At 50.4% G+C, this 27,099-nt stretch overlaps 2 protein-coding genes across 5 annotated transcripts; both read left to right on the forward strand.

The window, feature by feature from the left end:
• Positions 1 to 367: 367 nt before the first annotated feature.
• COPG1 (coatomer protein complex subunit gamma 1) lies at positions 368 to 20,561 on the forward strand. 2 transcript variants are annotated; one of them, XM_027700627.1, is made up of 24 exons: positions 368 to 410; positions 4,349 to 4,401; positions 5,181 to 5,261; positions 5,362 to 5,433; positions 6,023 to 6,102; positions 6,938 to 7,013; positions 7,170 to 7,262; positions 7,591 to 7,677; positions 7,801 to 7,958; positions 8,572 to 8,705; positions 9,482 to 9,549; positions 10,288 to 10,476; positions 10,933 to 11,028; positions 12,408 to 12,651; positions 13,026 to 13,101; positions 13,433 to 13,536; positions 13,686 to 13,811; positions 14,198 to 14,266; positions 14,635 to 14,777; positions 15,907 to 16,078; positions 17,056 to 17,153; positions 18,526 to 18,664; positions 19,601 to 19,699; positions 20,275 to 20,561. In XM_027700627.1, the coding sequence occupies exons 1-24, from the start codon at positions 383 to 385 to the stop codon at positions 20,403 to 20,405; spliced, it is 2,616 nt and encodes an 871-aa protein (XP_027556428.1). In that variant the 5' UTR covers positions 368 to 382; the 3' UTR covers positions 20,406 to 20,561. The 2 variants fall into 2 exon arrangements, with proteins under 2 accessions (XP_027556428.1, XP_027556427.1); XM_027700626.1 differs by lacking the exon at positions 368 to 410 and adding an exon at positions 1,294 to 1,471.
• A 224-nt stretch (positions 20,562 to 20,785) lies between these two features.
• HMCES (5-hydroxymethylcytosine binding, ES cell specific) lies at positions 20,786 to 26,224 on the forward strand. Of its 3 annotated transcripts, XM_027700629.1 has the most exons (7): positions 20,786 to 20,983; positions 22,777 to 22,920; positions 23,255 to 23,377; positions 23,838 to 23,998; positions 24,468 to 24,660; positions 25,065 to 25,297; positions 25,390 to 26,224. In XM_027700629.1, the coding sequence occupies exons 1-6, from the start codon at positions 20,801 to 20,803 to the stop codon at positions 25,269 to 25,271; spliced, it is 1,011 nt and encodes a 336-aa protein (XP_027556430.1). In that variant the 5' UTR covers positions 20,786 to 20,800; the 3' UTR covers positions 25,272 to 25,297; positions 25,390 to 26,224. The 3 variants fall into 3 exon arrangements, with proteins under 3 accessions (XP_027556430.1, XP_027556429.1, XP_027556432.1); XM_027700628.1 differs by having other exon boundaries at positions 25,065 to 26,224; XM_027700631.1 differs by lacking the exon at positions 20,786 to 20,983 and adding an exon at positions 21,017 to 21,148 and having other exon boundaries at positions 25,065 to 26,224.
• Positions 26,225 to 27,099: the final 875 nt, after the last annotated feature.

Raw genomic sequence — 27,099 nt, forward strand, 5'->3', positions numbered from 1 at the left:
AAAATGCAGCATCAAATGCAACTTTTTTTGGTTTATACTGGTTCTGCACCCCTTTACACCCCTGTTTTGTGTTCCCTTTCCCTAAAGCTGCAAGGGCATGTTTTGGGCTGGGTCCAGCACAGGAGCTCATTAAACTCCAAATGAGGGGTGTCAGCAGCACCAGTAGTGGGGCCAGCCCCCGGCCCAGGGAGCCCACAGCAGCTCTGTGCCAATGGGGACGTTGTGTTGTGCCACCAGAGCCGCCGTCTTCGGCACAGCTGGGAGATAAGAGCAGCACGGAGCAGAGTGTGGCCGCCCCGTGCAAAGTACAGGGTGGTGCAGGCAAGGCAGAGGCCGGGGGACACCCGTGGGGGGGCCGCTGGAGCTGGTGGGGGACACGGCCATGCTCTTCGAGGAGTACCTGGTGCAGGGTGAGTGAGCCCTTTGGCCTTGGAGCAGGCACTGGCTTTGGAAAGGGGGTCCAAGCAACTCAGGTGACCCCACGTTCCATGGGAGGGACATATTTTGGCAGCTGGTGAAGGGACGTGCCAGCAGATGGTGGGTTGGGGTGAGGTGGTGAGGTGGCCAACAGGTCCTTTGTCGTCCCTGCCTGTCCCGGGGCTCAGGGGATGGTCGGGCAGCGCTGGCCCCTGGGGACACCCCACTGCAGCAGGTGGGTGCCCCGGGGCTGGGCCTGGGGTTTGTGGGTGCAGGGTACAGGATGCCGGTAGCAGTGGGGACAGGGGGCCCAGGAGACGCTTCCAGAGGCGGTGCATCCCAGCAGGATGCTCCAGGGCAGGCAGCCCGGGTCACAACTGCCCATCTCGAGAAGGGGGTTCCCCTCTACCACCCCCAGTTGCCGCCTGGGGTGCTGAACCCCTGCCAGGATCTCCTTCCCATGTCCTGCCCTAGCGCCCCATCTCCCCTCCCCAGTCCTAGTGTGCACCCCCGCTCCAGCCCCCTCTGTCCCCAGTGTCCCTTCACCTGCCCAGTGTCCCTCTCCGCCCTTCCCCTGCCAAATGTCTCCCCAAGGATCCCGGTGGGCCCCTCCCCAGTCCCAGTATTTCCTCTGGTACCAGTGCCCCCTGCCCTAGGCCCAGTCCCCCAGTGTGTCCCCCCTAATCCCACTCCCAGTGCCCCCAGTATTCCCAGCACAACTCCAGAGCCAGGGTCGCTCCCCGATCCCCGCCCCCGCCTCTCCGCCAATCACAGCGCGTCCTTGCCGCTCGGTCCCGCCTCCCCCTGTCAATCAAGCAGCAGCGCCCCGCCCCTCCCGCTCAACGCCGCGAGTGACGTCAGGGGGCGAGTTCGCGCGTGCGCAATGCGGCCGCCGCCGTGACAGTGACAGGCTGGCAGGAAGGGGCGGTGCCGGGACCGGGACCGGGATATCGGGATTGGGACCGGGATTGGGACTGCCACTGCTACGGGGCGGGAGGGCCGCAGCGAAGCAGCACCATGCTGAAGAAGTTCGACAAGAAGGACGAAGAGTCGGGTGAGGGGAGGCGGGGGGCGCTGTGAGGAGGGAGAGCCCTCCGTGGGTACGGGGTGGGGCTGTGAGGAGGGGACCCCTCCTGTGGGTATGGGGGGAACTGTGAGGGGAGAGACCCCCCCTGTGGCTACGGAGGGGATCAGTGAGGGGGGACCCCTCCTGTGAGTGCGAGGGGGGCTGTGAGGGGGGACCCCTCCTGTGAGTAGTGGGGGGAGCTGTGCGGGGAGACCCCCAGGAGAGCTTGGCAGCGGGAGCTGGTGCGCACGGAGCGCAGTGGGAAACACCGTGGAAGCACCATGGGAGCACCATGGAAGCACTCTGCTCTGCTGCCGTCTCCTCACAGCTGCAGCCAGAGGCTAAACCGGTTGCATTGGCACAACACGCCGAGGTTACCCGGCCACATCACCAGATGCAGGGTCTGAGACCAAGTATTGAGCATATTAGCTCTGTTCACAGTCGCCTAGCTCTCAAACCAGGCGCTAAAGCCAGGCAGAATCCTGTTCGAAATTTCTGGCACTTTTTCTGAAACACATGGTCTACTCTTCCAATGCAATCACTGCCACTTTCAGTGGATCAGAAAAAGCTGAGAGCACCAAAGAAACATGAAGTGATAGCTTGACCTTTCAGAACTTTAGGCTGAGTAGTAAGGAAAACTGATATTTTCTGTGGTGTGTAATTCAGGTGGAACTGATGCTTCATAAGACAGTGTTTACTTTCATGGTTGTGCCTTGTGGTATCTTTTTCATCTTCCTGTGAAGCTGAAGATGCAGAGTACTCTGCATAACAAATCAACGCGTCCTGCAGCAAATTGATTCAGAGTAAATCTTGGTGATGGTTCTGCGTGACTCTGCTTGCTTTTTATTTTAATGTGCATTAAATGCTTTGCCCTTGTTTCCCTTGTCCAAAGCCTCCAGTGACATCTTGATAAGCAGAGAATTAAGTGAGGCAGCTCTTGGAGGGGAATTGCTCTTTCCTTTTGGGAGATATTCTTCATTTACACCTGCCACACTCTTCAAGGTACTGATGTTACCTATGGCCAAGGCTGGCAGGAGGTGCACTTCCTTGTATTATGGTGATGAGTCTTGTTGGCTTTGTTCATACCAGGAGCTCACAGAACCCTCCATTGTTCTTTCTGCCACTGCTGCTTGTGGCTTCACAGCAGTTTTTCTTTGCTATTGCATTTACTCCTCATCCTGTTGCTCCTGTCTCGAATGAAGATTCTTAGCATTTACTGTGCCTGCCTTTCTCCTGTGGACTGTGTCTATGTCCAAAATGTATATCCTGAGTGCTTGATGTTCTCAGTATTAGGTGGAGTGCATCATCCCTGAATTTACAGGCCTTGAATTCTCATTCTCTCCATGTAAAGGCTAACAGGACAGTCTTTGTTGAGATGAGTGTATCCACTTAATTGCTTCTGTGTCTTTGCTTTCCATGGATAGTTTAGCTAGCTTTGGATGGGCTGCTTCCGCTCAGAAATGCCCTTTGACATGTTATTTTGGGCATAAAATTGTTCTGAGATCCTTGCTTCGCCAGTGACAAATTGCTACTAGTCGTCCAATATTAGGAGCTTCCTAAACACACAACCTCTGCCACCCCTGCATCTTTCTCCTTCTCTGTGGAAGAATACTTTGGCACCAGGTGCTGTGAGGACTGAGACCTCATGTACGATGTATTTCAAGATCCTTAGTGCTGTGAAAGATGAAGAGCCGATGCTGTGGCTGATTGTTCATGGCTGATTTAGGGATTGTAGACTCTGGGAATACTGTGCTGCTGGGCAGGTTTTTTTGGAACACATTCACATGCTCATACTGGAACTGGTTCATACGCACACTAGAGGTGGTTTTGCTCTTTTCCCTTGTTTTCTTCTCTCCTCAACCCCACATAAAGTCTGTGCTTTGTTCAGCCACCTGCTGCCTTTGCAAACTTCTCCTGAGCCAGAGGAGGGCAGTTTATGAAGCAGGAAGGAGCTGGAGTGCAGATGTGTTTGCTTTTGGGTGTAAGGCTGACTCTAGCCAGGGCTCCTGGCACCAGCCTAGGATGCCTCATGCCTGGGTCAGGTCGGATCTGGCCCTGGGAGATGTTCTCTTTGGCAGATCAGGCTTTGGAACAAGCACTGGCACAGCCATGAAAACGGCTGCGTTTTGTCCCAGGGCCAGGCTGAACATAGGTACTAATTAAAACCTGCTTATCAATAACTGGCAGCTTTTGAAAAGCTGCAGCTCACAAATGCTTGGGAGGCAAGCTAATCGAGGCCGTGCAGAATGATAGTGCTTTTCCCTCTGATTATTTTGTCCTTAATTGGTGAGGGTTTTAATTATTTAGTATAATTTATTTTGTTAAGTGGAACAATGAAAGTTACTCTGTGTCCAGTGTATCTAGTCTGCTGTTTTGTTATCTTAATTAGTGATAGAGCCAAAAATACTTTACTGGTGGATTCCTGATTGGTTTATATGGGAGGCATAAAACACTCCTGACTCACCAGTCTGGCAAGCAATACCTCTTTTTGTCTAAGCTTTTGTTTCTAGGCCTGTCTTATTGATGCTCTAACTGTCAGCAAGCTCCCAGCCCAGAGGCTGGAAATAGGTCTTTGGGGATATAGTGGAGCACAGTTATTTTACAGCTAATCAGTCTACCTTGGCTCAAAGTCAGTTACTTCTGGAGGGGATGACAAATTGAAGAATGTCCTGTCTGCTCTGACTTCCCTGACTGCCATGAAGACATCTAATTAATATTACTTAAAGAGGGAGCTCTGGTTGCTTGGTGTTCATGAAAAAAATCAACCCGAAATGCTCAGTCTGTTTTTAAAGTATGGGTGTGGTTAGAAAGTTGCTTCCCCATAGCACCATCCCTGGAGAGACTTTTACTCTCTTTATTTTGCAGGTGGGAGTTCCAACCCATTCCAGCACCTGGAGAAGAGTGCAGTCTTGCAAGAGGTAAATCCTCAGACAATCTCTTTTGTGTACCGCCTTCTGGATCAAGTCTCTCCCTCCCTTGAGTAGGTCACTGGAGAACTTCAGCAAGGAAGTGGGGGTTTGTTACGGTCCTGCTAGCTCTGAAAGAATTGGGCAACAGTTCTTATTTTGTTATTGGACAGAGGAAGGGAGAAGGTTGAAATAGTCTCTGTAACAAATTAAAGACTGTGAACTATAAATGGTAATAAAAGGAATAAAATTATCTGGGAAAGCTCACCCTAAAACAGGAAGGATGGGAAATCGGCCTTGAACAGCCCAAATGTCTTGTGGATGACAAAGTTAGCGAGTGGGGTGTGAGTGGTTATTGAATAATCTATGAATTCCCTCTGAAAAAATGCCTTTCTGTTCAAGAGCAGATGAATGTCTCTATCCTCAGACCCTGTTGTTTGAGCGTTCTCTGTTTGCTCAATGTTGGCGCCTGACCTCCTGTTTGTCTGTCAGAAGAGTGGTGTTTCAGCTAGCACACAATCCAGACTTGTGTGGGTGAAAGTGTCAGGAGGATTTAGCCTTTAAACCATCATTGCACTTGGATTTGCAATCCTAGACTGCACAACCTGCTTTTTAAAAGGGTTCCATGTTAACAGGAATTAAGGGGAAACCTGATCCAAAGTCACTGAGGATCTTGCCATACCTTACTCACAGTGTGTTGTTTGTATCAGTGTCCAAGACCAGACAGGACAGTGTTTACTGTCAACTGGGGGGTGTTGGAGGCAGCATCCTTGTCTGTGCTTTGTTTCCAGGCTCGAGTGTTTAATGAGACACCCATAAACCCACGAAAATGTGCTCATATCCTCACCAAGATCCTGTATCTCATAAACCAGGTAAGAGAGAGAAAATGTACAGCTATTCAGATATGTGCATCAGGCCCAAAGCTGGTTGTGATAGCTGGGATTAACTTCCTTCCTTTCAAACGTCTTCTAGGGGGAGCACCTTGGTGTTATGGAAGCTACCGAATCCTTCTTTGCTATGACGAAGCTGTTTCAGTCCAATGATGTAAGTCTGCTTGTTGTTTTCTGTATTTACCTGGTGGGACAAGTTGTCCCTTGAGATGTGCATTTTTATGCACAGCTTTTCCGTTCTGGCTGGAGGTACCTGATCTGAGTGGGAAGAGTAGGGTGAAAGTTTAGAAACAGTGATCAGCTTCCTTGCCCTTCCCAGACCTTGTAGCAGCTTAACTGAAACATGCTCTGTTCTTGAGACAGAGATTCCAGTGTAGAAATCCCCAGACTCAGGAATATAAATCGCTTGCTTTCTTGCTTTTGAAGTTACACGGTGCTTTCAGCTAATGGTTTCAAGCTTTTCTTCTCGTTCATGTGAATGACAAGTGGAAAATGAAACTGTAGATCCAGCTAAGTGGTATCTCTACGGCTTCACCCTAAGACCGAGGGATTTAGAAGAGGAAGAGGTGTTTTGTTAATCAATATGGGTTTTGTACATCTTTTACGCTTGGGGAATGGGGCTCTCTGAAGGTATCAGGTTCGTGTGATCTTCGCAATAAAATTATGCAAGCAGGGAAAACTGAGATCCCTTTCTATCTGGGATCATCTCAGCTGATGTCTTTCTTCCCTCTTTCCCCTGTCAGCCAACTCTCCGCAGGATGTGTTACCTAACTATCAAAGAGATGTCTTCAATTGCAGAAGATGTGATCATTGTTACCAGCAGGTCAGTCACTTCACTTCTCTTAATGTTATATTGACATGCCCTCCAGCAATGTCTGTCCAACCTCTTGGAGATGACTGTAGTCCCTAAGCAGAGTGTGCTTATACAGGGAATGACCTTGGTGAGGAAAAACTTTTCCTTTATAAAAGATCATTAAAATACAGACACGGGACTCATAGTGATATATGTGAAATGTGCTGTGTCCCCATATCCTATGCCCATGGGTGTTTGGATTGTCTCTTTTGATTACGTAATATGGCAGCACTGCTGTTTTTTTCCCTTTTTGCAAAAGACTGTTTCATTAACTCTTGTCTGAGTGCCTTGAAGCTTTTTGAAGAATTCTGGCATAAATCCCAAGGCTTTCAACAGGTAGACAAGGATTTACTGCTCCTCTAGCAGCACAGAGTGCAACTTCACCAGGGAACAAAATTCCCTCTGTGATTCATTCTTGAATTGCTGATCATCCCACTGAAATGCCCTGTGGGGAATCAGGAGCCTGAGGGTATAGGGTCTGCTGAGGGCTCATTGGTTGTCTCACACTGCCCAGGACCCTGGGGAAAGGGCAGGAATGAGCAGGAAGGCAAATGCTTTGGGGGGTATGTGTGTGTGTGCTCCAGCCTCACTTGGTGAACAGGAGCCCGTGCAGCTGCTGATGGGCTTGGAACTGGGTACTGATCTCCTCCTGCCTGCCCACCCTGGTGGGACTTGCCCAAGGCCTGCAGTTGCCTGCTTGGCATTCAGCTGTGATGCTGGCTGCCTGCTGCTCTGGGTGCACTGTGTGTGCACCTGAGAGCTGCTGGCTCAGGAGTGCAGTATTGAGAGCTTCCTGTTTTCCCAGCTTAACCAAAGACATGACTGGGAAGGATGACAATTACCGAGGCCCCGCTGTGAGAGCGCTCTGTCAGATCACTGATGTAAGTGCTGCTTTTCCCTTGGGGCAGCCCTAGGCCCTTCACCTTTTTCTACTTCACCCTATCCCACCTTCCACTCTGCTCTTCATGCCTTTGCATCTCCCCTTTCACACTCCTAACAGCTTTTCCATATCAGCTCTTGTTTCCCTCTCCCTGCAGAGTACCATGTTGCAGGCCATTGAGCGCTACATGAAGCAGGCAATTGTTGACAAGGTGCCAAGTGTATCCAGCTCTGCTCTCGTGTCTTCCTTGGTAGGTACTCCCTGCAGCACAGGCCTGAGGCTCTGTCAAGCTGAGAAGTCATTTGTGGTGGGACAGGACACCTTGAGAGTTTCAGGGTTTCCTGTTTGCTATTCCTTTCTTTGTGAACTGAGGGAGTGGTGCTGACTTTGAGAGAGAGATTGTGGGCCTCTTGAGGCCTCAGCCATCATGTCCAGGTCTCTGTGTGCTGATGCCTTGCTCTTCTATAAGTTGTTGCTGCCAGCACCCTGATGGGGAAGGCTCATTGTTTCTTAATATGAACTGCAATTCCCAAAGCTTCCTTATCTCATGGGTTGTCCGTGGCTTCATCTCCCTCCAGCACTTGCTGAAGACCAGTTATGATGTGGTAAAACGCTGGGTGAACGAGGCTCAGGAGGCAGCTTCCAGTGACAATATCATGGTGCAGGTAGGAAACAGAGGGAATAGCCAGCAGCAGCTGGGAATGGAGCAAGCTGCTAGAGCTCAGCCAGCCACCTCTGGGCAACAGAGGGGACAGAAAGGGTTTGTGACGTTCTCTTTCCCTGCACAGTACCACGCTCTCGGCTTGCTCTACCACGTGCGGAAGAACGACCGCCTGGCAGTCAACAAGATGCTCAGCAAGTTCACGCGCCACGGCCTCAAGTCCCCGTTTGCCTACTGCATGATGATCCGAATAGCCACAAAGCTGCTGGAGGAGGAGGCTGGCAGGTGGGGGTGCTCCTTTGCCCTGCTGGAAGAATTTCCTCAGGTCCTGCTTCCATCTCCTCTTGCAGGCTCCCTTGCCATTTCATTATTTCTGTCTTTGACGAGCAGCGTGCAGGTTCTACCCTCTTATTGTTGGGTCAAAAAGCAGAGAAAATACAGGATGCTTTCATTGCTTTGAGATGGCTTCTGTGAGTCTTGTCTGTGTGCTTGCACATTGAATGCTTTCTTGTTTTTCTGGACTGTTTTGCTCAGCTGTTCTTTATGGAGATGTTCTACTTAATTTTCTCTTCTTTAATTACTTGTTGACCATGTATCCAGCGTGGCTTCCTGGATAAGAGTTGTGGTGTGTGCAGTCAGTTCTCAGTGTGTGAGGGTTAAGGGAGATTCCCTTTAGTGAGGTAGAGGGTGTCTTCTCAGAAGGCAGCCTGACTTTCAAGCAAGCTGAAAGTACAGTATAATGACCACTGCAAAATCTGGGGACAGAGTGGGTTTATGGCTGCTTTTACCTTTCTGCCTTTCTACAGGTTATGGTACCTGCCCATTTCTGCTGATGAATTCTTCATTTCTGTTAGTACCTTTGCTCTAATTCATTCTCGTGGGTTTTTTTATCCCTTAGCCGTGATAGCCCCCTGTTTGATTTCATCGAGAGCTGCCTGAGGAACAAGCATGAGATGGTGGTGTACGAAGCTGCATCTGCCATTGTTAACCTGCCCAACTGCACTGCCAAGGAGCTAGCTCCAGCTGTCTCAGGTAAGTGTGGTGCTCCTGGCCATGGAATTATGGGCCTGCAGTAACCTACAGGTGACACCTGCTGATTGCCCCAAGAAACAAGGACCTTGTGTAGTTTCAGGCTTGTAATGTTGCTGTACCCTTTGTTGCTTTATGCTGCTGCTGAGAGCCTATGGTGTGTGTGAATGGCTTTGCTCCTATATAAAGGTATTTCCTGGTTAGTTCAAATGTAGGCTACTAGAGGCGTCTCTTTTTTTTTCTGTGAAACAGGGCTGAATTATAACTGATAAATGTCCCTGCTTTAGGCTGAGTGTAACTGTGCAAGAAGCCAAGGTGTTGGGGTCCTGCTTTATCAGCTCAGTCCATCCAAAGGTTCTCCTGAGCTGAGACTCTTGGCAGGGAGGTTGTATGTCACCTCTCTGCACAGGGAGGGGTGCCCTTCATGGGCCAGCCCTGGGAAAGGAGCAGGGTTTGCATGAAATGGAGAACAGCAGTTCAAATTGACTTAATATGAAAGATGACAAAGTGATGAAATTGGCTTTCATGAGGAGTGAAGGACAGCAGCACCGTGGAAAAAGAAGGAGGTGGGTAAGAGCTAGTTGCCAGCAGGGATGTGTGGCAAAGGGGACAACAAGAAGGGAGGAAGGTGGTAAATTCACAGTTGCTTCTTAAGCATGCTTCTAGTTACCTTGTGTTTGCAGCTGTCTCTTTTCACTGAAGCTCTTCTCTAGGTATGAAACGCTTCTCAATAACACAGTGCCTAAATGTCTGCCTTTGTTGTTTTTCCCACCTTGCAGTTCTGCAGCTGTTCTGCAGCTCCCCGAAGGCAGCACTGAGATATGCAGCCGTCCGTACCCTCAATAAGGTAGGAGCCAGTCCCTTGGGAGCCCCCACAGTGCCTTGTGTAGGGAAGTGCAGACTTCAGAAGAAGAAGGGGCCAGATGATGTGATGATTTTGTGTGAATAACCTCTACTCTGTGGCTACAGCCTTACATTTCATTGCTTTCTGAGTGGAATAAAACCTCAAAGAACACTCTACAGAAGGAAGAAAAAAACCAAACCAATAATTTTCACAGGTCTCTTAGAGTGTCATTGCTCTTGGTGTTACTGCTTTCACTTCTGAGCTTCCCATGGTGAAGAAGCTCCTTGTAAAACAGGGATCAAACCTTGATGCTGCTTCTTGCCTGCTCCATGGCAGTCTTTGCTTTTCCCTTCACCTTACAAAGTCTATAAAGAAAAAGAGAATGTCAGTGTCTGGTAACTGCTGTGCTTCCACCCACAGAGGTGTTTTGCCCAGCTAGTCTGACTGAATTTTTGTTGGGAGTTCATAGCTTTCTTTTCTTTCCATATAGAGGAGAATGAGAGAGTTAAAAATAGTAAAAGATTGTTTATTTTACTACTGCTTCTCTTATGGCAATGGGTACAACTCTGCAGGAAATGAGAGCTTGTTACCTTAACTCCAGATTAGCTGTTTGTCTGAGATGCCCCTCGTGTACAGTCTATACCATTTATTTCTATAGGAAGGGAGTGAGTTTTGGTGGGTTTTGCCAGCTGGGCCTTTTGCATCTTTTGAGTGATTTTCATTCTTCCTCCTCTGCTGTAGGTGGCCATGAAGCACCCATCTGCTGTGACTGCCTGTAATCTGGACCTGGAGAACCTTGTGACAGACTCCAACCGCAGCATCGCCACCCTGGCCATCACCACACTACTGAAAACCGGCAGCGAGAGCAGCATTGACCGGCTCATGAAACAGATCTCCTCTTTCATGTCAGAAATTTCAGATGAGTTCAAGGTAAGGAAGTGGGAGGAGGAGGGACACCAGGCTCCGGAAGAAACCCCATGGTCTTTGTCCATGTTTGTGTGTGCACTCTGAAACCTGCATGGAGCTGCTTCCAGCAGCTGAGCCATGGAATACTTGCAGGGAAGAGAAATAATTTGAAGCTATATGCTTTGGTTGTACACTGCCTAGCTCCAAAGTCACATGCTCTCTTCTGGGGAGATGCCTTTTGAGAATCAAATCTCTTCCTTCTTTCCAGTGGATGTGGGCTTTTTTTTGGAGCTAACCCATGCATAAAGATCAATTTCTTCCAGTTCCTAGGACTGTACCTCCTGAAACTGCATTTGTTGGATAAGTAAAGACAAAATCGTGGTTTTCAGGCCAGGGACCAGCACAAAGTTGACACAATTCAGATAGTTTTTCCTGCCTGGTGAAACAAATTGTTTTTTACTCGCCGCCCTCTTCCCCCAGGTGGTGGTGGTGCAGGCCATCAACGCGCTGTGCCAGAAGTACCCTCGCAAACATGCCGTCCTCATGAACTTTCTCTTCACTATGCTTCGGGAAGAGGTAAGTTTGCAGGACAACCATGTGTTCCTTGTTTGTGTGTGTGAACCGTGGCCCTTGTGCAAGTCAAGCTTTTGCTGATAATGCTCTGTAGTAAGAGCTTCTCTCTAAGAGGTTTGCAGCCTAACTGCAGATATGCCCAGCTGTGCACAATAGTTATAAGCATATTGACAGGCATATTTTTAGTGTGGTTTTCATTCTCTGATATTTTTTTCCTGGGGGTTTATTAACTCTCAAAGCAAATGCAGGCAACAGCAGATCTGTTGGCAGTCCATGTGTGTTTCACATTTGAACCAGCTTTCTTTTATACTTTGACAGCAAATTCCAAGAAGTTTTGTCTTGTACACAAAGATTCGGTAACAACCTATTTATTGATGACACGGGACCACTTTTGTTCTGGTGTCTGTCCTGTGGCAGTGAAGGGATCACGAGTACCTATAACCATTCTCTGCATTCAGTCAGACATAAATTGCAGAAAGACAGCTTTACAGAGGTTTGCTGAGGCTGTTTCTAAATGAGCAAACATGCCTGCAACACAGCTGGCACCGCTGCTTGCTCTGACATCACTTTCTGCCAATTACAGCCTCTCTATTGGGAACAAACCAGAGCATCTCATTTTACTCCTGTGAAAAATGGACCATTCTCCTTTCCCAGATTTTCTGTGGGTGGATGGTATCATTTTGAATGTGGTTTTGTACTTCAAACCATTCTGTTTTAAAGCTTTTTTTAATCCAAAGTAGCTCCAGAAAGATCCAAATGGCCGGCACTGTGCATGTAATTGGCAAAGGATGGCGTGTGGTTTAATCCCCTGGTGTGTATTGAGGACACCAGTAAATAATGTCTGAAGATAACCAAGCATTACTGGCATGTCAGGTTATGGGCTGTACCTGGGGAAGTATTGATTGTCTGTCATCCCACACTAGTGGGGCTATGTGCTGCGTCCTGCTGTGGCAGATATGATCCTTCATATATTTCTCTTGTGATTCATCCTCAGATGTCTGGTGCTAAAGGGGAGAGGGTTGGGTTTTTTCTCCTCCCATATGGCTGTTTTTAAGCACTAATTCTAGCATCAGAGGATTTTGAAGGAGATATAAACTCTTCGGGCAGATGGATTCTTTTACCCTCTTTAGGACTTGGGTTTTTTTTCTCTTCACTGCAGCCATTCTGAAGGGCTGTGGCAAGAGAGCCTGAATGTTAGCTGGCCCTCTGGGTGTAAAGAGGGTCAGAAGTGGGGGCAACATTACCACCCTTCTCCTTTAAAACACAGATTAAAAGAACTGAGTGTGAGTGACCTTTTCAAAGGAAATTTTTTCCTGTCTGGCTAGCTCAGTCTCTAAAATACTTTGAGATTTCCAGCTGAGCAGTTCCCTTTTGCTCCTTAGGGTGGCTTTGAATACAAGAGGGCCATCGTGGACTGCATCATCAGCATCATTGAGGAGAACTCGGAGAGCAAAGAGACGGGCCTGTCTCACCTCTGTGAATTCATCGAGGACTGCGAGTTCACTGTGCTGGCCACACGAATCCTCCACCTCTTGGGGCAGGAAGGGCCCAAAACCAACAACCCCTCCAAATACATTCGCTTCATCTACAACAGGGTTGTTCTGGAGCATGAAGAAGTCCGGGCAGGTAAAGGACAGACCTGCAAAACTGTCTGCCTTATGATAGATCTTCAAGGAACTATAGTGTAGGAACACCTCTGCTTTTGAGGGTTGTGGTTTGCTCTAGGCCTAAGCAAATCTTTTTACACAGCAAAGATCCTGCACTAGTATTGATGGAAGAGGTGGCCTGCAGCTGAGAAATGGGAAGGGATATGCACTGGCTCTGAAACTAGACAGAGTTTTGCAGGCACTCTGCTGTAATACCTCTGCCTCTTTCTAGTCACAGTAATGCTTTACTAATGTAGCATCTCTGATATGGCATTTGATCAAGGCCAAGAAATGGAGGAAACTTCATCTGATTTTTTTGCTTTCTAATTCTGTTTCCATGACTTGTGCTTACAGGTGCTGTAAGTGCCCTGGCCAAGTTTGGAGCCCAGAACGAGGAGATGTTACCCAGTATCCTGGTTTTACTGAAAAGGTCAGTTGTACCTCAGAGTTTCTCAACATCCTAGGTGAAAAACACTGTTTGCATGAGATCTTGTTAGCATCCCCATGCATGTCTAGTCTCTTCTGGCTGTGGATCTGAGAAGGTACAGTCTATTCCTGGGATCCTGGGATGGGATCACCACTGCATTCAGCACCACATAGTGGACAGAAGCCACGTGTGGCAGATTATTGCTTTTCTAATACAATTACTAGTAGACTGCTAGTTCCCTCCTGTGGCATGTTCTTTCTGGCCCTGTGAAGTGGCTTAGTCACCTGGATTTATTCACATGGACTCTGAAGAAATTTTTCCACTTTCCTCTCAGGTGTGTGATGGATGACGACAACGAAGTGAGAGACAGAGCCACCTTCTACCTGAACGTTCTGGAGCAGAAACAGAAAGCCCTGAATGCTGGTTACATCCTGAATGGTACTGCAGGAAGGCCTAAAAACAGTCTGAAGGCCTAAAAAGGCTTTAGGCCTTTAGGAAGGCCTAAAAAAAGTCTGCACCTCTTTCCTAGTTTAACAAGAGTTAAATGCATTATTGTGGTTTCACTGCCCTGTCCCTTCCATCCGCAGGTTTGACGGTTTCCATCCCTGGCCTGGAGAGGGCTCTGCATCAGTACACCCTGGAGCCCTCCGAGAAGCCCTTTGACTTGAAATCTGTTCCTTTGGCAACAGCTCCTATCATCGAGCAAAGAGCAGGTGAGGAACAGTCCCCTGGATGCTAGTGATTCCCTGCATTGAGCTCGCTGGGGATTGCTGAGCTCCATCCTATTTGAATTTTGTGGGATTACATCTTCTGTAAAGACTAAGACCAGCAAATCTGGCTGCTCCCACATTAGTGTTTCAGTTTAGTCCAGCTGCTAATAATAGTAGTAGCTGGCAATCCTCAGTGTAGCTGCTGCAGTTCTAAAGGTGTTTAGGAAGCCAAATACAGGGGTCTAGTCTGTATCAAGATGAGAAATGAGCTCCCTTCCTTTCCTTAGTCAAATCGTTCTCCAGACATTGATCTGTTTTTAGTTACTTCTTACTCTTCACCTTCAAATTTTTTGAGTTTGTTTTTGTATGTTTGGTTCTTTCTTTTGCAGAAAATGCCCCTGTTGCTGTAGTTAAACAGCCAGAGAAGGTGGCAGCAACACGGCAAGAAATATTCCAAGGTAAACTGATGCAAGGCTTCTCCTGTGTCTGTGTGTGAGAACTCTGCAGCCACCTCTTGCTGAGCCTGCCATAGCCCCTCTGGCTTTCTCTCATCTTCTTGCAGGGAGTGACACAGGCTCCCATCTTAAGATCAGCTGTTCACTCCTGAGGGGTGGGGGTGCCCGCAGTCCTGTTCGTTCTACCTTGCAGTATATGTGGGCAAAGTATGACTCTGCCTTTAATTTTAGAAGTCCCCAGGGAATGTTTATGGGTATTTGATGGATAGTTCCTTGCTGTAGCAGCTTCAGGCAGCTGAAATGAGGGGTTTGAATCTGCTAACACCTTCCTGTGGGTTGAGGAAGGCAATGGTTTGTGTCCTCCATTTCAGAGCAACTGGGGGCCATCCCAGAGTTTCGGGGACTGGGCCCACTCTTCAAGTCTTCCCCAGAGCCTGTCGCCCTGACAGAGCTGGAGACAGAGTATGTGGTTCGTTGCACCAAGCACACGTTTGTCAACCACATGGTGTTCCAGGTGGGTAGCTATGGGGTGTGCTACTGAAAACTATTGGAAAAGAAGGTCCTGACTGGCTAAAAGCTCCACTGGGAAGAAATACCTCAGGAATATCTTTGTTCAAAGCAGGACACTGCAATGACGAGTCCTTAGTTTCTTATCCATGGCAGCAGAGCCCCAGAGAAGAGTAGAAAGTTTTGGGGGTGTGGGGGTGTGGCTGAACAATGCTTACAGGTACAATCAAAACAAATCCAACAAGCACTAGATGGGGCTGTTCTCACTGAGCAGTTGGCAAGGGGAGCTGTGTTCTTCCCTCAGAGTCCCCAAGCAGGTGGTTTGGGCATCAAAGAGCAAAGCTTGCTACATCTGAGAAGGTGAAAAGGGTACTCAAGAAAGGGAGGCAGGGCGGGGGGGGGGAGAGCTCTTCATCCTCTGCGTTTTGTTTTAGCCTGTGTAGCACACGTGCTGTTTTCTGCACATCTTGGCCTTGGCGGTACATGTGAGGTGTTAGGATTGATGTGTCAGCATCTTTTCCTGGGCCTCAGGGAGTCTGAGGCACAGCGAGTCCTACAGTACTTTGTGAATGGCCGTGTTTTGTCCTTCGCCAGCTCCTTCCTCAAAAGCTCGGAACTGCTTACACAGCCCTCGCAGGGGTTGATCTTTGTTTCTGTTGTCCATCCACCAGATGCAATTGTATGAGGTTAAAAGACGTGGCATTGCAGCCGGAACAAAGACTAATCAGAAAGTTCAGACTTGCTGAAAACATGAAGCTTGCTGAAACTTGCTCAAGCTGTCCCTAATTTAAGTCATGCAAAGGATCATCTTCCCACCTGCTGTGGGGCACTGTGTCCCCGTAGCATCGGGTGGGATGATGTAGGCAACACAGTACTTGCATTTCCATAGAGCAAAGAGTTAACCCAGGAATGACCATCCAGGGCATTGGAGGAAAAAGGACTCCCCTTCGGGGTTTTGGTTTCTCCTGTAGAGTTGCTCTGTGATTGCCCAGCTGATAGCGAGGAGCACGGTGGAAACACAAAGAGCTGGGGGTTCACCAGGTGACACCACGCTCCCACTCTGCTTAAGCTGAGCCTGCTATCAAATGAGTAGTGAACAGCTTCAAGCTGTTACTGCCTTCCTCTTCCCTGTTTAGTTTGACTGCACAAACACCCTGAACGATCAGATCCTGGAGAATGTCACAGTGCAGATGGAGCCAACAGAGGGGTATGAGGTCATTGGCTATGTACCTGCCAAAACCCTGGTGTACAACCAGCCAGGAACCTGCTACACGCTGGTGGCACTGTCTGAAGAGGATCCGACAGCAGGTAAACAGTTTGCACTCTGTTTTTTCCTGTATTGTTCATCCCCACACATTCTACCATGCATCCTAGCCAGATATTTATAGCCTGTGTGTGGGTGCAGCCCTGAGTGATGCTGAGCATGACTTGTCTTTGCTGTTTGGGGGCTGTCAGGCCTCCCTTCTCCTCTCCTGGTTCCCTTGCTCTGTAGCACTGTCAAGTCAGGCTATGAGAGCTGGCAGATGAGCATTCAGCTCTTGGCTGAGTTGTCTCCCATGCACTCTGGCATGTTTTTCGGTCTGTCTTTATGTTTGATGAGGGGAGGCTGGTACTTATAAAGTGCTGTGAGTCCCCAGACGCTCTGAGGAGCAAAGGGGTATTTCAGACAAACCACTAGAATTTCAGGGATGCCTATTTGAACTGAACATCCCCCCATTTGCCACTGTCCAGAACATGAACCAGGCCTTACCTGTGCTTTGGTCTCCCTGCTTTGTGCTCTGGCACTGCTCACCTGTGTGTGTTGCTGCTGTTCACTCAGCAGTACCCAGTTCCTAGGAATGAGTCATCGCTTCCTCTCTCATCCCAGCTGAGTGGTATTAATCAGCTGCAGCATTGCAGTGCAAGGTGGTTTCATTTCAGAGGCGCATGAACCCATCCCTAGATACGGATCCTGCCTCTTCACAATGTGCTGGTGGGACATGTTTAGTTAGTATTCCCAAAACAACATGAGATTCATCAGTAATAGCACTTGATCTGGGGATTATCGTCTCGTAGAACCATCATGAGCCTGTCTTTATCACTGTGCTAGCCTTAATATACAAATAAATACCTTGTGCATGAGAGACAGAAACTGTTGGAGAGCCCTTTCTAGGTCACTGGCTAAGCCTGTGCTGCTGACAGTGACAGGGAGATCCCGGCTGCCCCAAACCTCCCAGCCCCTTCTGCTGCAGAGTTGTGAGGATGTGGTGGCAACTGTGGTTTTGCCTTTGTCTCCCTGCCTCCAGTGGCCTGTACCTTCAGCTGCATGATGAAGTTCACTGTCAAGGACTGTGACCCAAACACGGGGGAGACAGACGACGAGGGTTACGAGGATGAGTACGTGGTAAGGAGCTGGGCGTGTACCTGGTCATGGAAACTGCTGTCATTTTGAGGGGGTTTGTGATCTGAACTCAGATCCCTGCAAGCAATGATGTGACCACTGACACTGATGTGGGCAGCATCACGTGAGGAGAGAGTTCTTGCTGTCTCTGTTATCTGTCCAAGGATGCAGATGGGGGTTTGCAGAGCTTGCCTTGTCTCATTTGGAGTATTCTCCTATTGCTCTCCAGATGGACACCTGACTGTGCAGGATATGTAGTTTTGGGGGGCCACAGTGCATCCCCCCAGGTTTGGCTGGCAGTGCCCTATGGACTGCAGCAATGGCACGCTCAGGGTTGTGGAGACAGAGGGCTGTTGGGCATCTTTTGTTCTCCATGAATTGCTCCCGTGGTGGCACAGTTAATTGTCTAGAGGCTTGCCTGGTACAGGAAAGTTGCCATCCTTGTTCTTGTTCTGGGAAACGTGGGGCTTTCCCTCCCCAGCAGTGAGGCTGCTGAAAGCACCAATGCTGCAGAAGCATCTCTCTTCCTCAGAGAGGAAGGGATGTTGTACACAGCCTCAGCTTGCCCTGTTAGCTCTACAGACTGTTTTCTATGCATTGCCTGTCACTGCTGTGAATCTGATTAGAGGCACTGCTGTGCAGTGAGTCACTGTCTTCCCAGCAGGAGTGGGGAGGGTTTTTCTCAATGGAATGTGCAAGGTTAACCCCTCTCTCGGCTTCCCACCAGTCACCAAGTCACCAAGTGATATTTAAACAAACTCTTCCATGTGTTTCAACTGGAATCAGGAGGAGATTCTTTCCTGCAGCGATTGCTGAAATGAATGCAGGCTGGTGTGCAGCCAGCTCTGGCACTGCCTGCTCTTCAATATGCACTCTGGAGGGACAAGCCCAGTTCCACCTTGCACAGGTGTAGTCACAGCAGCAGCTCAGCCAGCCCAGTGCCAGTGTTAGGTGGTAGCACATGTCTGACAGTGTCTCACTCTACCAACCTACAAAACGATAAGCCAGAAAAGCAAAACACAGGCTTATGTGCATTTCAGGGGAAAATGCTGCATCTGTGTGAGCACAAGCACTATTTCTAAGCTTTTGGGTTTCCTTCTGTTTTGGCTGTTTGTCCAGTGCTTTGATCTCTGTCAGGCCGAGGGCTGTGCTCAGAGGGGGAACCTGGTTTGTAAGCCCTAGAAATAGCATCACCAGTGCCTTTCTCAGGCCTAGCAGTTGTTCAAACAAGCGGTGTTTGCTCAAGCAAACCAGAAGTGGAAGTGGAGGCAGTCTCCTGCCTTCACCTGATCTCAGGGAATCCAGTCTAAGGTTCACTCTGCAGAGAACAGGGTCAAGAACAACCATGTTTCACTTGAACCTCTTCTACCACCAGCTTGAAGACCTGGAGGTAACAGTGGCTGATCACATCCAGCGAGTTCTGAAGCCAAACTTTGGAGCAGCCTGGGATGAAGTGGGTGACGAGTTTGAAAAGGAAGAGACCTTTACTTTATCTGCTATTAAAACCCTTGAAGGTAAGGAAGGGGGTGTCTGAGCACAGCAGAGCTCATACTGTTCCCTCCAGCAGCAGAGTCTGGAGGCCCAATCTGGCTCACTTTAGGGCTCTCACAGAAAGGCTAATGGGGCAAAACCCTTCATAAGCTTTCCACCAGAGCTGTTTAATGTGGAGCTACAGTTACTGTGATAACAAATTAGCTCAGGTTTCAAAAAAACAAATGAGTGTTCTCGGCCCAGTGGAAACCAGGACTGTGGGAGGCAAGAGAATATCTTGGTTTGTTTTCACACTTTACCCTCCCAAGCAAACAGACCATAGTTCAGCTGTGGGCTCCCACCGTTCTTCTTGAGGCCAGTAAGAAAAAATGCAAAAAGCAGAAGACATGAGGTTGGTGGGCAGGCTGGTGGTGTAAGCCCTCTTGTCTTTCATCATGTATTAAAGAGACCTATTTTTACTGAGAAGCCTGTGAAAACTCAGTGCTTTTGATGCCTTAGAAGGGTATCCTTGTCCTGTAACCATCTCTGTGCTCCCTTGCACAGCCCCTTGGGGTTTGAAATACCCTCCCTGAGGCCTTTTCAGATTCCTCCTGAAGACCTGTGACTTCTGCAAGATATTTCCTTCCTTCTGCATCTCTCTCCAGAGAGGTGAACAGGCTGTCAGGGCTGTGCAGTAAGTGCAGCCAGCTGCACTCTCCTACTGCCCTTGTTTGACTCATTCACCCTCTTCTTTCTGTTGCACCTTTGCTACATCACAGAACTCTCTCATGGCAGTGGGTTTTTTGTGTGTTGCCTTTGCCTCCCTGGTGGCCTCTAAAACTACCCTTCTGACCAATGCTGTGTGTCCCTTAAGACAATGAACACGGACCCTAACATGTTGGAAAGGCTTGAGCCACCTTTAGGTGCCCCTGTTAAGATACCTGTGACATGGAGCCCCTTTTATTTATTTTTTCTAACAGAGGCAGTTAGCAATATCGTGAAGTTCCTGGGAATGCAGCCCTGTGAGCGGTCGGATAAAGTGCCAGATAACAAGAACTCTCACACACTGTACCTGGCAGGTGAGCTGTGGAGTGAGGTGTCTGCATGAGGAGCAGCTCTTTGGGAGGTCACACAGAGCTGCCTGTTGAAAATTAGAGCAGGAGTTTCTGATGGAACCCACTGCACTCCAAGTTGGATTTGGAGGCTTCTGCCTGCCATGGTTTCTGTCTCTGCAGTGTAGAGTAGCTGGTGTTGGGATCAGGGAGGGTGCTGTGGTGGGGGGATGTCAGATCAGCCCCAGGCTGAGCTAGGTGGAATTTACTGTCTTCCTGATCTGTGGCATCCTGGTTTGGAACTAGTCTGGGGCAGGAAATAGAGCAGCCTTGCCCAGCAAAACGGATCAGTACGGAGCTCCTGGATGAGTGTCTGGATCTCTTCTCACCTGAAGTTTATTTTACACTTTGCTTTCATGGGTTTTACAGTAGCAGGAGTCCCAGATATGTTATAATGAATGGGAATAATGCTGCTTGAGGGTCTCTCCTGGCCCAGTGCTGGGATTTGACAGGCTACCTGTGGGAAACCTGCCCGTGCCAAGCAGTAGTGTTCATTTTTAGCCTGCAGTGCGCTCACCCCTTCCTTCCCGTCTCCTTTCCAGGTGTGTTCCGGGGTGGCCATGACCTCCTGGTGCGGTCTCGTCTGGTCCTGACCGACACGGTGACGATGCAGGTCACGGCCCGCAGCGGGGAGGAGCTGCCCGTGGATGTGATCATGGCCTCCGTCGGATAAACCCCCCTGTCCAGGACTGCCCTGTCTCCGAGCCCCCGCGGGAAACGCTTCTTTCTCTGGCAGCAGAATAGGAACCGCGGTCACTAGAGCAGCTTTTGTGTTCTCTGCAGTACAGCTGTACTCGGGTCTCTGTCTATAAAACCACCATGTTTTTAAGCTCTGCCTACGCCGCGCTTTGTCCCCGCACCGCAGCGTTTCGCGGCGGGCGGCCCTGACCGCCGCTCCGTGTCCTCTTCCCGGTGTCGTTCCAATAAAACCGTGTTGTGGCTCTTCCTGGCTGTGTCGGGGGCGGGCCCGGCGTTTCCGCGGCGCGGACCGGCCCTGCCCCCGGCGCGGCCCCTCCCCGCGGGCGGCCCGGAGCGGAGCGCGGTGTCCGGGCCCGCAGAGCCGGCGGGATGTGCGGGCGCACCGCCTGTTCCCTGGCCGCCGACAACCTCCGCCGGGCCTGCGCCTACCGCGACCGCCGGGGCCGCCTCCGCCAGCCCGACTGGGTGCGGGGGGAGCGGTACCAGCCCTCCTACAACAAGGGCCCGCAGTCCAGCGGCCCCGTGCTGCTCTCCCGCCGCCACCTCCACCAGGTACCTCCTCCCGGCTCGGCGGGGGCCATCTGGGGCGAGGGGCGGGTGATGGGCATCCTGCGGCTCACAGCGGAGCGGGGGGAAAGGGACCGTGCTGGGTGCCGGGGAGAGGGTGTGGGAACCGGTCAGAGCGACCGCGGATTGTTTGGTTTCGCTTTGCTCGCTGTACGTGGCAGGTATTGCATTTTCTGATTGAAAAAATGTCTCATTATTTACGTGTTCCGAAGGAGGGGGGGAATCGGTACCGTGCTTCCAGCATATTGTTTATGTTTTCTGGAGAAATGTGTATATGAGTGCTTAACCATAGTAGAGGTTTGTGGGTTTTTTTCCCAAATGCCTATAATTTCTGTGCTGGTTGTAATCGGCTTTCCTGAGGCTTTTTTTTTTTTTTTTTTTGCATTTCATAACACTGCTGCGTGTGTCCAGGTCACATTGATGGTAGGGGAGAGTAGGAAAAAAAAAGAAAAAAAATCTCAACTTCAGAGCTGCACAGTATCTGTACACCTGTGGTGACCGTTATCCTGGCTAATTTAAGCCTCACCCGACCTCCACCAGACAACCTGGGCAGCCTGTACAACTCTTTGAGCGGCTCATTTGGTTCCACATAAGAGGGTGCCCAGCCAACTGCTGCTCTTTGGCGTTCAGTGGGGTGAAACAGGGTGTGCTAAATTGAAACACCCTGCTCTGAACCCCCTCTGCTCTTCCTCCCCAGCTGGCAGGGCATCAGAAGGGGCTGCTGCACTTGGCAGCTGTTACCACCACAGGGGATGGGGTGGGACACCTCAGCGGGACCACTCTGAAGTGCCATCAGGCATCCCTTATACCCTCCTTTCCTGCCTTGGGGGTCCCATATCCCCCAGAGAGCAGGCAATAAGCTGATAGAGCAGAGGAATACGGGGCTGGAAACATGATACAGGACACAGGCAGACACCTGCTTGATTGTCCATCGCTGTTCAAGTTGTTGGGATGCTGGTGCGGGTGTTCCTTTTTGCCGCTCCTGTTCTGAAGGAGGCTCTGGAAGACTTCACAAAACTGGGTACATACATGTCCCTGCATGCACACACCTGTGGCAGGTGTATGTGTATGTGCTGCAGTCCCATGGGAGCACACAGCCCTGGGGCCCCGCTCGCCCCAGTGGGCGCTGCCTGGGCTGGCACACGTGGGCAGAAAGTGAGAGTGAGCTGGGGGAGAACTGAAAACCACAAGCCGTTTCCATTGTCCTAAGGCAGGTAATATGCAAAACATGAGTGAAAGTGCACCAGGTCAGCAGAAATCACATTGTTAAAATGAAGGTGAGGCTTTTACCCTGTTGGGGACGCCCACTGTCACCAAGAGCGTTTTGAGCATTGTGATATCAGCCTGACATGGCTGTTTACTCAAGAGCTGGGGAGTTCATGTCTCCAGCCACTTCCACTGAAAAGAACCTGTGTTAATTCTTCCAGAGAGTTGTCACATGAGCTTCAGTGAGACAGAGTTATTTATTCCTGCAAAATATTCTTGTGCTTTCTGCTGAATATTAATTCTTACGGAAAAGTTGTTAAAGATATGCAGAGGGTTATAATCAGGGGCTGTTTCTGCACGGCTTTGTGAGGGGCATCCCTGCAGGAGAACCGAGGCAGAGTTAGTGCTGGAGGGGCGGTGAGCCCCAGCTCAGCTCTCATGCTGGTTCCCCGTTGCAGAGAGAGAAGCTGCTTCAACAGGACCTCCCACAGCCCCTCTCTCAAGCTGTGGGGATGCTCATGGTCCCTGTGACGTGGCTCTGACCTGAGGTGTTTCTCTGTCTCGTTCAAAAGGATGCCGACTCCTCCGAGCGGGTCCTCATGGACATGCGCTGGGGCCTGGTGCCCTCCTGGTTCAAAAATGACGACCCCTCCAAACTGCAGTTCAACACCTCCAACTGCCGCAGTGACACCATGCTGAAAAAGACCTCCTACAAGGTGAGCTGCTGCTTTGTGTCCTGCTTGGAGAGATCTCGTAGTTGGCAGAACCAGGGCTGAAGCATCTCCCTGGGGAGTACTAGTCACTGCTTGCCTGCTGCACAGGGGAGCGAGTCCCTGTACTGTGGAACTGGTGGATTTCATTAAAATAGAGCTGAAAGGGTAGTTGCTGGTGAAGCTCATCTTAGCACTAGTGGCATTTGTGCACCCCACGGGGCAGTTTAGGAAAGCCCTGAGAGGGAGTAAGTGGGTTGGGTGATCCCAGGAGCCTTGTCCTCCCTCACAGGCTGCCTGAGGTTGCTGCTCACCGCTCGCTTGTGCTTTCTCTCCCCAGGGTGCTCTCCTCAAGGGCAAGCGCTGCGTGGTCCTGGCCGACGGCTTCTACGAGTGGCAGCAGCAGCAGAGTGGGGGGAAGCAGCCATATTTCATTTACTTCCCCCAGTCCAAGGACGCCGTGGTATGGAGTCCCTCACTGCGTCTTAACACTTGTGCCCCTGCTCCCTCCAGCTGCCCGGCGAAAAGCCCCTTTCCCTCCAGCTGTGCACATCTCTGGGAACCTCTTTCCCAATGGGGCTGTGTTTAGCAGTGGGCTCGGCATTCTGGCATCCCTCTGTGGCTGGCGGTCCCCGGGCTGTGAAAGGTGATGCGGCGTCCCGGCCGTCACGCTCGCTGCTCCCCACGTGCTGGGTATTTGCATGGGTGGGCAATGTGGCTCACAGGGGACTGGGCTGGGAGTTTCACTACCTCTTTCCTTCGGCTGAGCTGCTGGCTGGGATGTTCAGAAGGGGAGGATTGTGCTGGCTTCCCTGTGGGGAAAAAGGCTCCTGGAAAGCCCTCGGATTAGTTTTTGGGAAATCTGTGCTGCTTTGGCTGCCCATGGGCCAGAACTGACCGGGGTGATGGGGCCTCTCCTGCAGGATGAGGGGACGGAGGGAGATGAGGAGTGGAAAGGATGGAGGTTGCTCACCATGGCTGGGATTTTCGACTGCTGGGAGCCACCATCGGGAGGGGAAATGCTGTACACTTACACCATCATCACTGTGGATGCCTCCAAGGACGTGAGCTTCATCCATCACAGGTAAGTGAGAGCAGGCAAAGGAGCTGCAGGGTGGAGGGGGGCAGGGGAGGAGAGCTGCACCTTTGGACACCAGCCTGGCAGCACGCAGGCAGAGAGCCCTGCCTCCTCTTCCTGCCCTCAGAGAAAAGCATTACAACATTACCGGCTTGTTTTGGGTCACCAGCTCATGCCCTTTCCATAAATCACCATCTTTGTGCCCTGTGGGAGGCAGTTGGAGTTGGATCACTCTCTGGAGTTGGATCACTTTCTGCCTGACCAGGGCCTGGCAGTCAACCCTCTGCCCCTTCCAGCAGAGCAGCTACCTTGGTGAAGCAAATGTGTGCTCTGCCTTGCAGAAGAGCATCCCGCTGCTTCAGTTTTCCCCATTTCCCCCAGGCTGCCAGCTCCTTGCTAGCTATAAGTCTGGCTTTTGCCACCACACTCTGCTGTGTCGGTGCTGAGCTTTAGCTCCAACTGTCTTATGCCCTAGGATGCCAGCCATCCTGGACGGGGATGAAGCCATCAGGAAATGGCTGGACTTCGCTGAAGTGCCAACCCAAGAAGCCGTTAAACTCATCCAGCCCACGGAGAACATTGTTTTCCACCCAGTGTCCACCTTTGTCAACAGCACCCGCAACAACACGCCCGAGTGTGTTGCACCCATTGAGCTGGGGGCCAAGAAGGTGGGTGCTGGTGGGGGCTTGGCAGGGGGGATCTCGGTCATGGTGGTGTCCCTGGGCTGGGACAGAGCTGCCAGGCTGCAGGACAGGTGGCAGCAGGCAGCAACTGCAGGGCATACCCGTGCTTGATGCTGGAGTGCAGAGCCCTGGACAGATTCCCTTCCCTCCACTTCCAGAAATAAACTGTCACCCCGTGCCAGGATTTCTCTGCCAAATGAGGCAAATTCCATGTGAAACGGGTCTTGGAACAAGCCTGTTCCCCAGCAGCTTGGGGAACCTCCCACAGATGTGCCTGGTTGCAGGCAGGGCCGTTGCTCAGCTTCCACATCCTGCTCTGGACCAGCTCTCGCAGTGCCCTGCTCTTACCATGCTTCTGACCTCTCCCACACTGCCTTTTGTCTTTCCAGGAGGTCAAAGCCACCCCAAGCAACAAAGCGTTGCTGGGCTGGTTAAAAAACTCCAAGGAGGGCTCTCCCCAGAAGAAAGAAAATGATTTGCCCAAGTGGAAGAGTCAGTTCATCCACAGCCCTTCGCCCAAGAAAACCAGCGCAGATATCCTGCAGCAGTGGCTGGGGAAGCAGGGAGAGCCAGCTGCGAAGAAGCACAAGGCTTAGGCACCAGCTGGGATGGCTGGCCATCCTTTTACCTCCTGATTTTCCTAAGTGGAGTGAGTCATGTTTTTTTTGGAAGGCTTTGCAGACTGGTGTTGAGATTGGCCAAGCCTCTCAGGTGTTGATCCGCTGCTTTAGGTTGTTGTCTCTGTTCTTTGTATTTTGTTAAAAGTTGGTGTTTGTCTTTAAAGATTTTGTCTTTGTCTTGTGCTGACGGGAGTGAATATAACCTGCTGGCTTCCCTCCCTGCCAGTCACTCGTGCCAAACACAGATAAAGCCCTGAGAAGCATCTCAGTCTGCCAGGGAGGAATAGCTTCTGCCTCCTGTCAGTGTTCATAGTTCAGGTCTCTTTCTGTTTGCTTTTCTCTTCCCTTTTTTTGGTATTAAACCAATACCTCTTTTCCACTTAATTCCACACTGATTCTGTACAAATTCCTTTCCAATACTCTCTCCCTCAAAAGATGGCTGCAGTACAGAGAAACAAGATGTAAATATTATAAGGAAACTCCAGGCTGGAAAGATCTGCCAGAGCCATCCCGCTCTGCGCCAGCATTGCCACGTACATCCATGGCTCCTAAACAGGGAGATGTTTAGGCAGTGCCTGGGAGGAACTGCACTTTGCTTGGCTTTCCCTATGGGCAGCGGAGTGGGACAGTGTGTCTCAGTCACGTTGTTTGTACAGTCATTTTGTTAATGGGATTTGAAGACTTAGAGAGGATTTCCTTGATCTGTGGAGGGATGCACTCTGCCTTGTTCATAAAGGTCATTCATTAAAGCCCAGATAACCAAAGTGCCGTTACAGAGCAGCATAGGGCCGTTGTTTTTGAGGTCAGGGATTTTGTAAACAGAGCCAGATGTTACAGACCAAAAGCCTTACACGGTGAAATCCTTGCTGGAAATCAGTACTTCCTTTGTATTGGAAACAATAAAATGGGCTTCACTGGCTGACTGTGCAGTGCCCTTGTCCATGTGCCTGTCTGTGTCCCCTCTTGCCCAGTGCTCCTCTTTCACAGGCAGAGCTTGTACCTCCTCTACATGTGCTGAGGGGAAGACCATCTACCCACTGCTGAGCTCTGATGTTACTGGCAGGACCACGTTGTTGGAGCATTTCCATTTGCCAGTGGAAAATACTCCCTGGGGATTTATTTTGAATCATCTGTTCTTGGGGAGCTGCAGGGGTGGCTGTAGGTGAGGCTTGTCCCTTGGGAGGGATAGCAGAGCCAGGGCAGGAGCCACAGGATGGATACCTGGGGAGACCTGAGCGCTCTTGGAGCGAAATCTGCTTCTGAATCCCTTGCGTGCTATGGAGGCAGCTGATCACAGGTTTCCTGACTTATGGGAAGCAGGGATGGGATTAGGACTTCTAGCCAGAAAGCCTCTTGCTAGCTGGCTCCTCATCGCTCCCACCATGACTTGAGGCAAGAGAATCACTGTATTAGCAGTTCCTGGCAGAATAAATAGGTTTTCAGGCTGTGGGCTGTCACCGTGGTACCTGTTGTTGCAGGAACTACAATGGGAGGTTGCTCTCCCTGCCCAGCCATCACTTTTCCAAGACGAGCAGCTCAGCTGACCTAGCCTGGTCGGTGCTAACTGCAGATCAGGCTTTTCCAAAGGTCGCTAGCTCATCTCAAATTCATTTCAGGTCTCCAGTTGCTGTGGAGGGAGTGAAGATGCTGAGCACTAGTTGGGGATGCTCAACTTTCCCTGCTCTGGGGAACATAATCCTTCCCTTGGGGAGTCAGGGGCGATGCAAAGACACAGGGTACAGATTATCTCCCTCCAGGCTGTGAGCTCCAGCAGCAGCATCACCAAAAAAACCCTGTGCTGAGT

This window comes from Neopelma chrysocephalum, unplaced genomic scaffold (assembly GCF_003984885.1).
Source record: "Neopelma chrysocephalum unplaced genomic scaffold, ASM398488v2 Primary Assembly neopelma1_147, whole genome shotgun sequence".
NCBI lineage: Eukaryota > Metazoa > Chordata > Aves > Passeriformes > Pipridae > Neopelma > Neopelma chrysocephalum.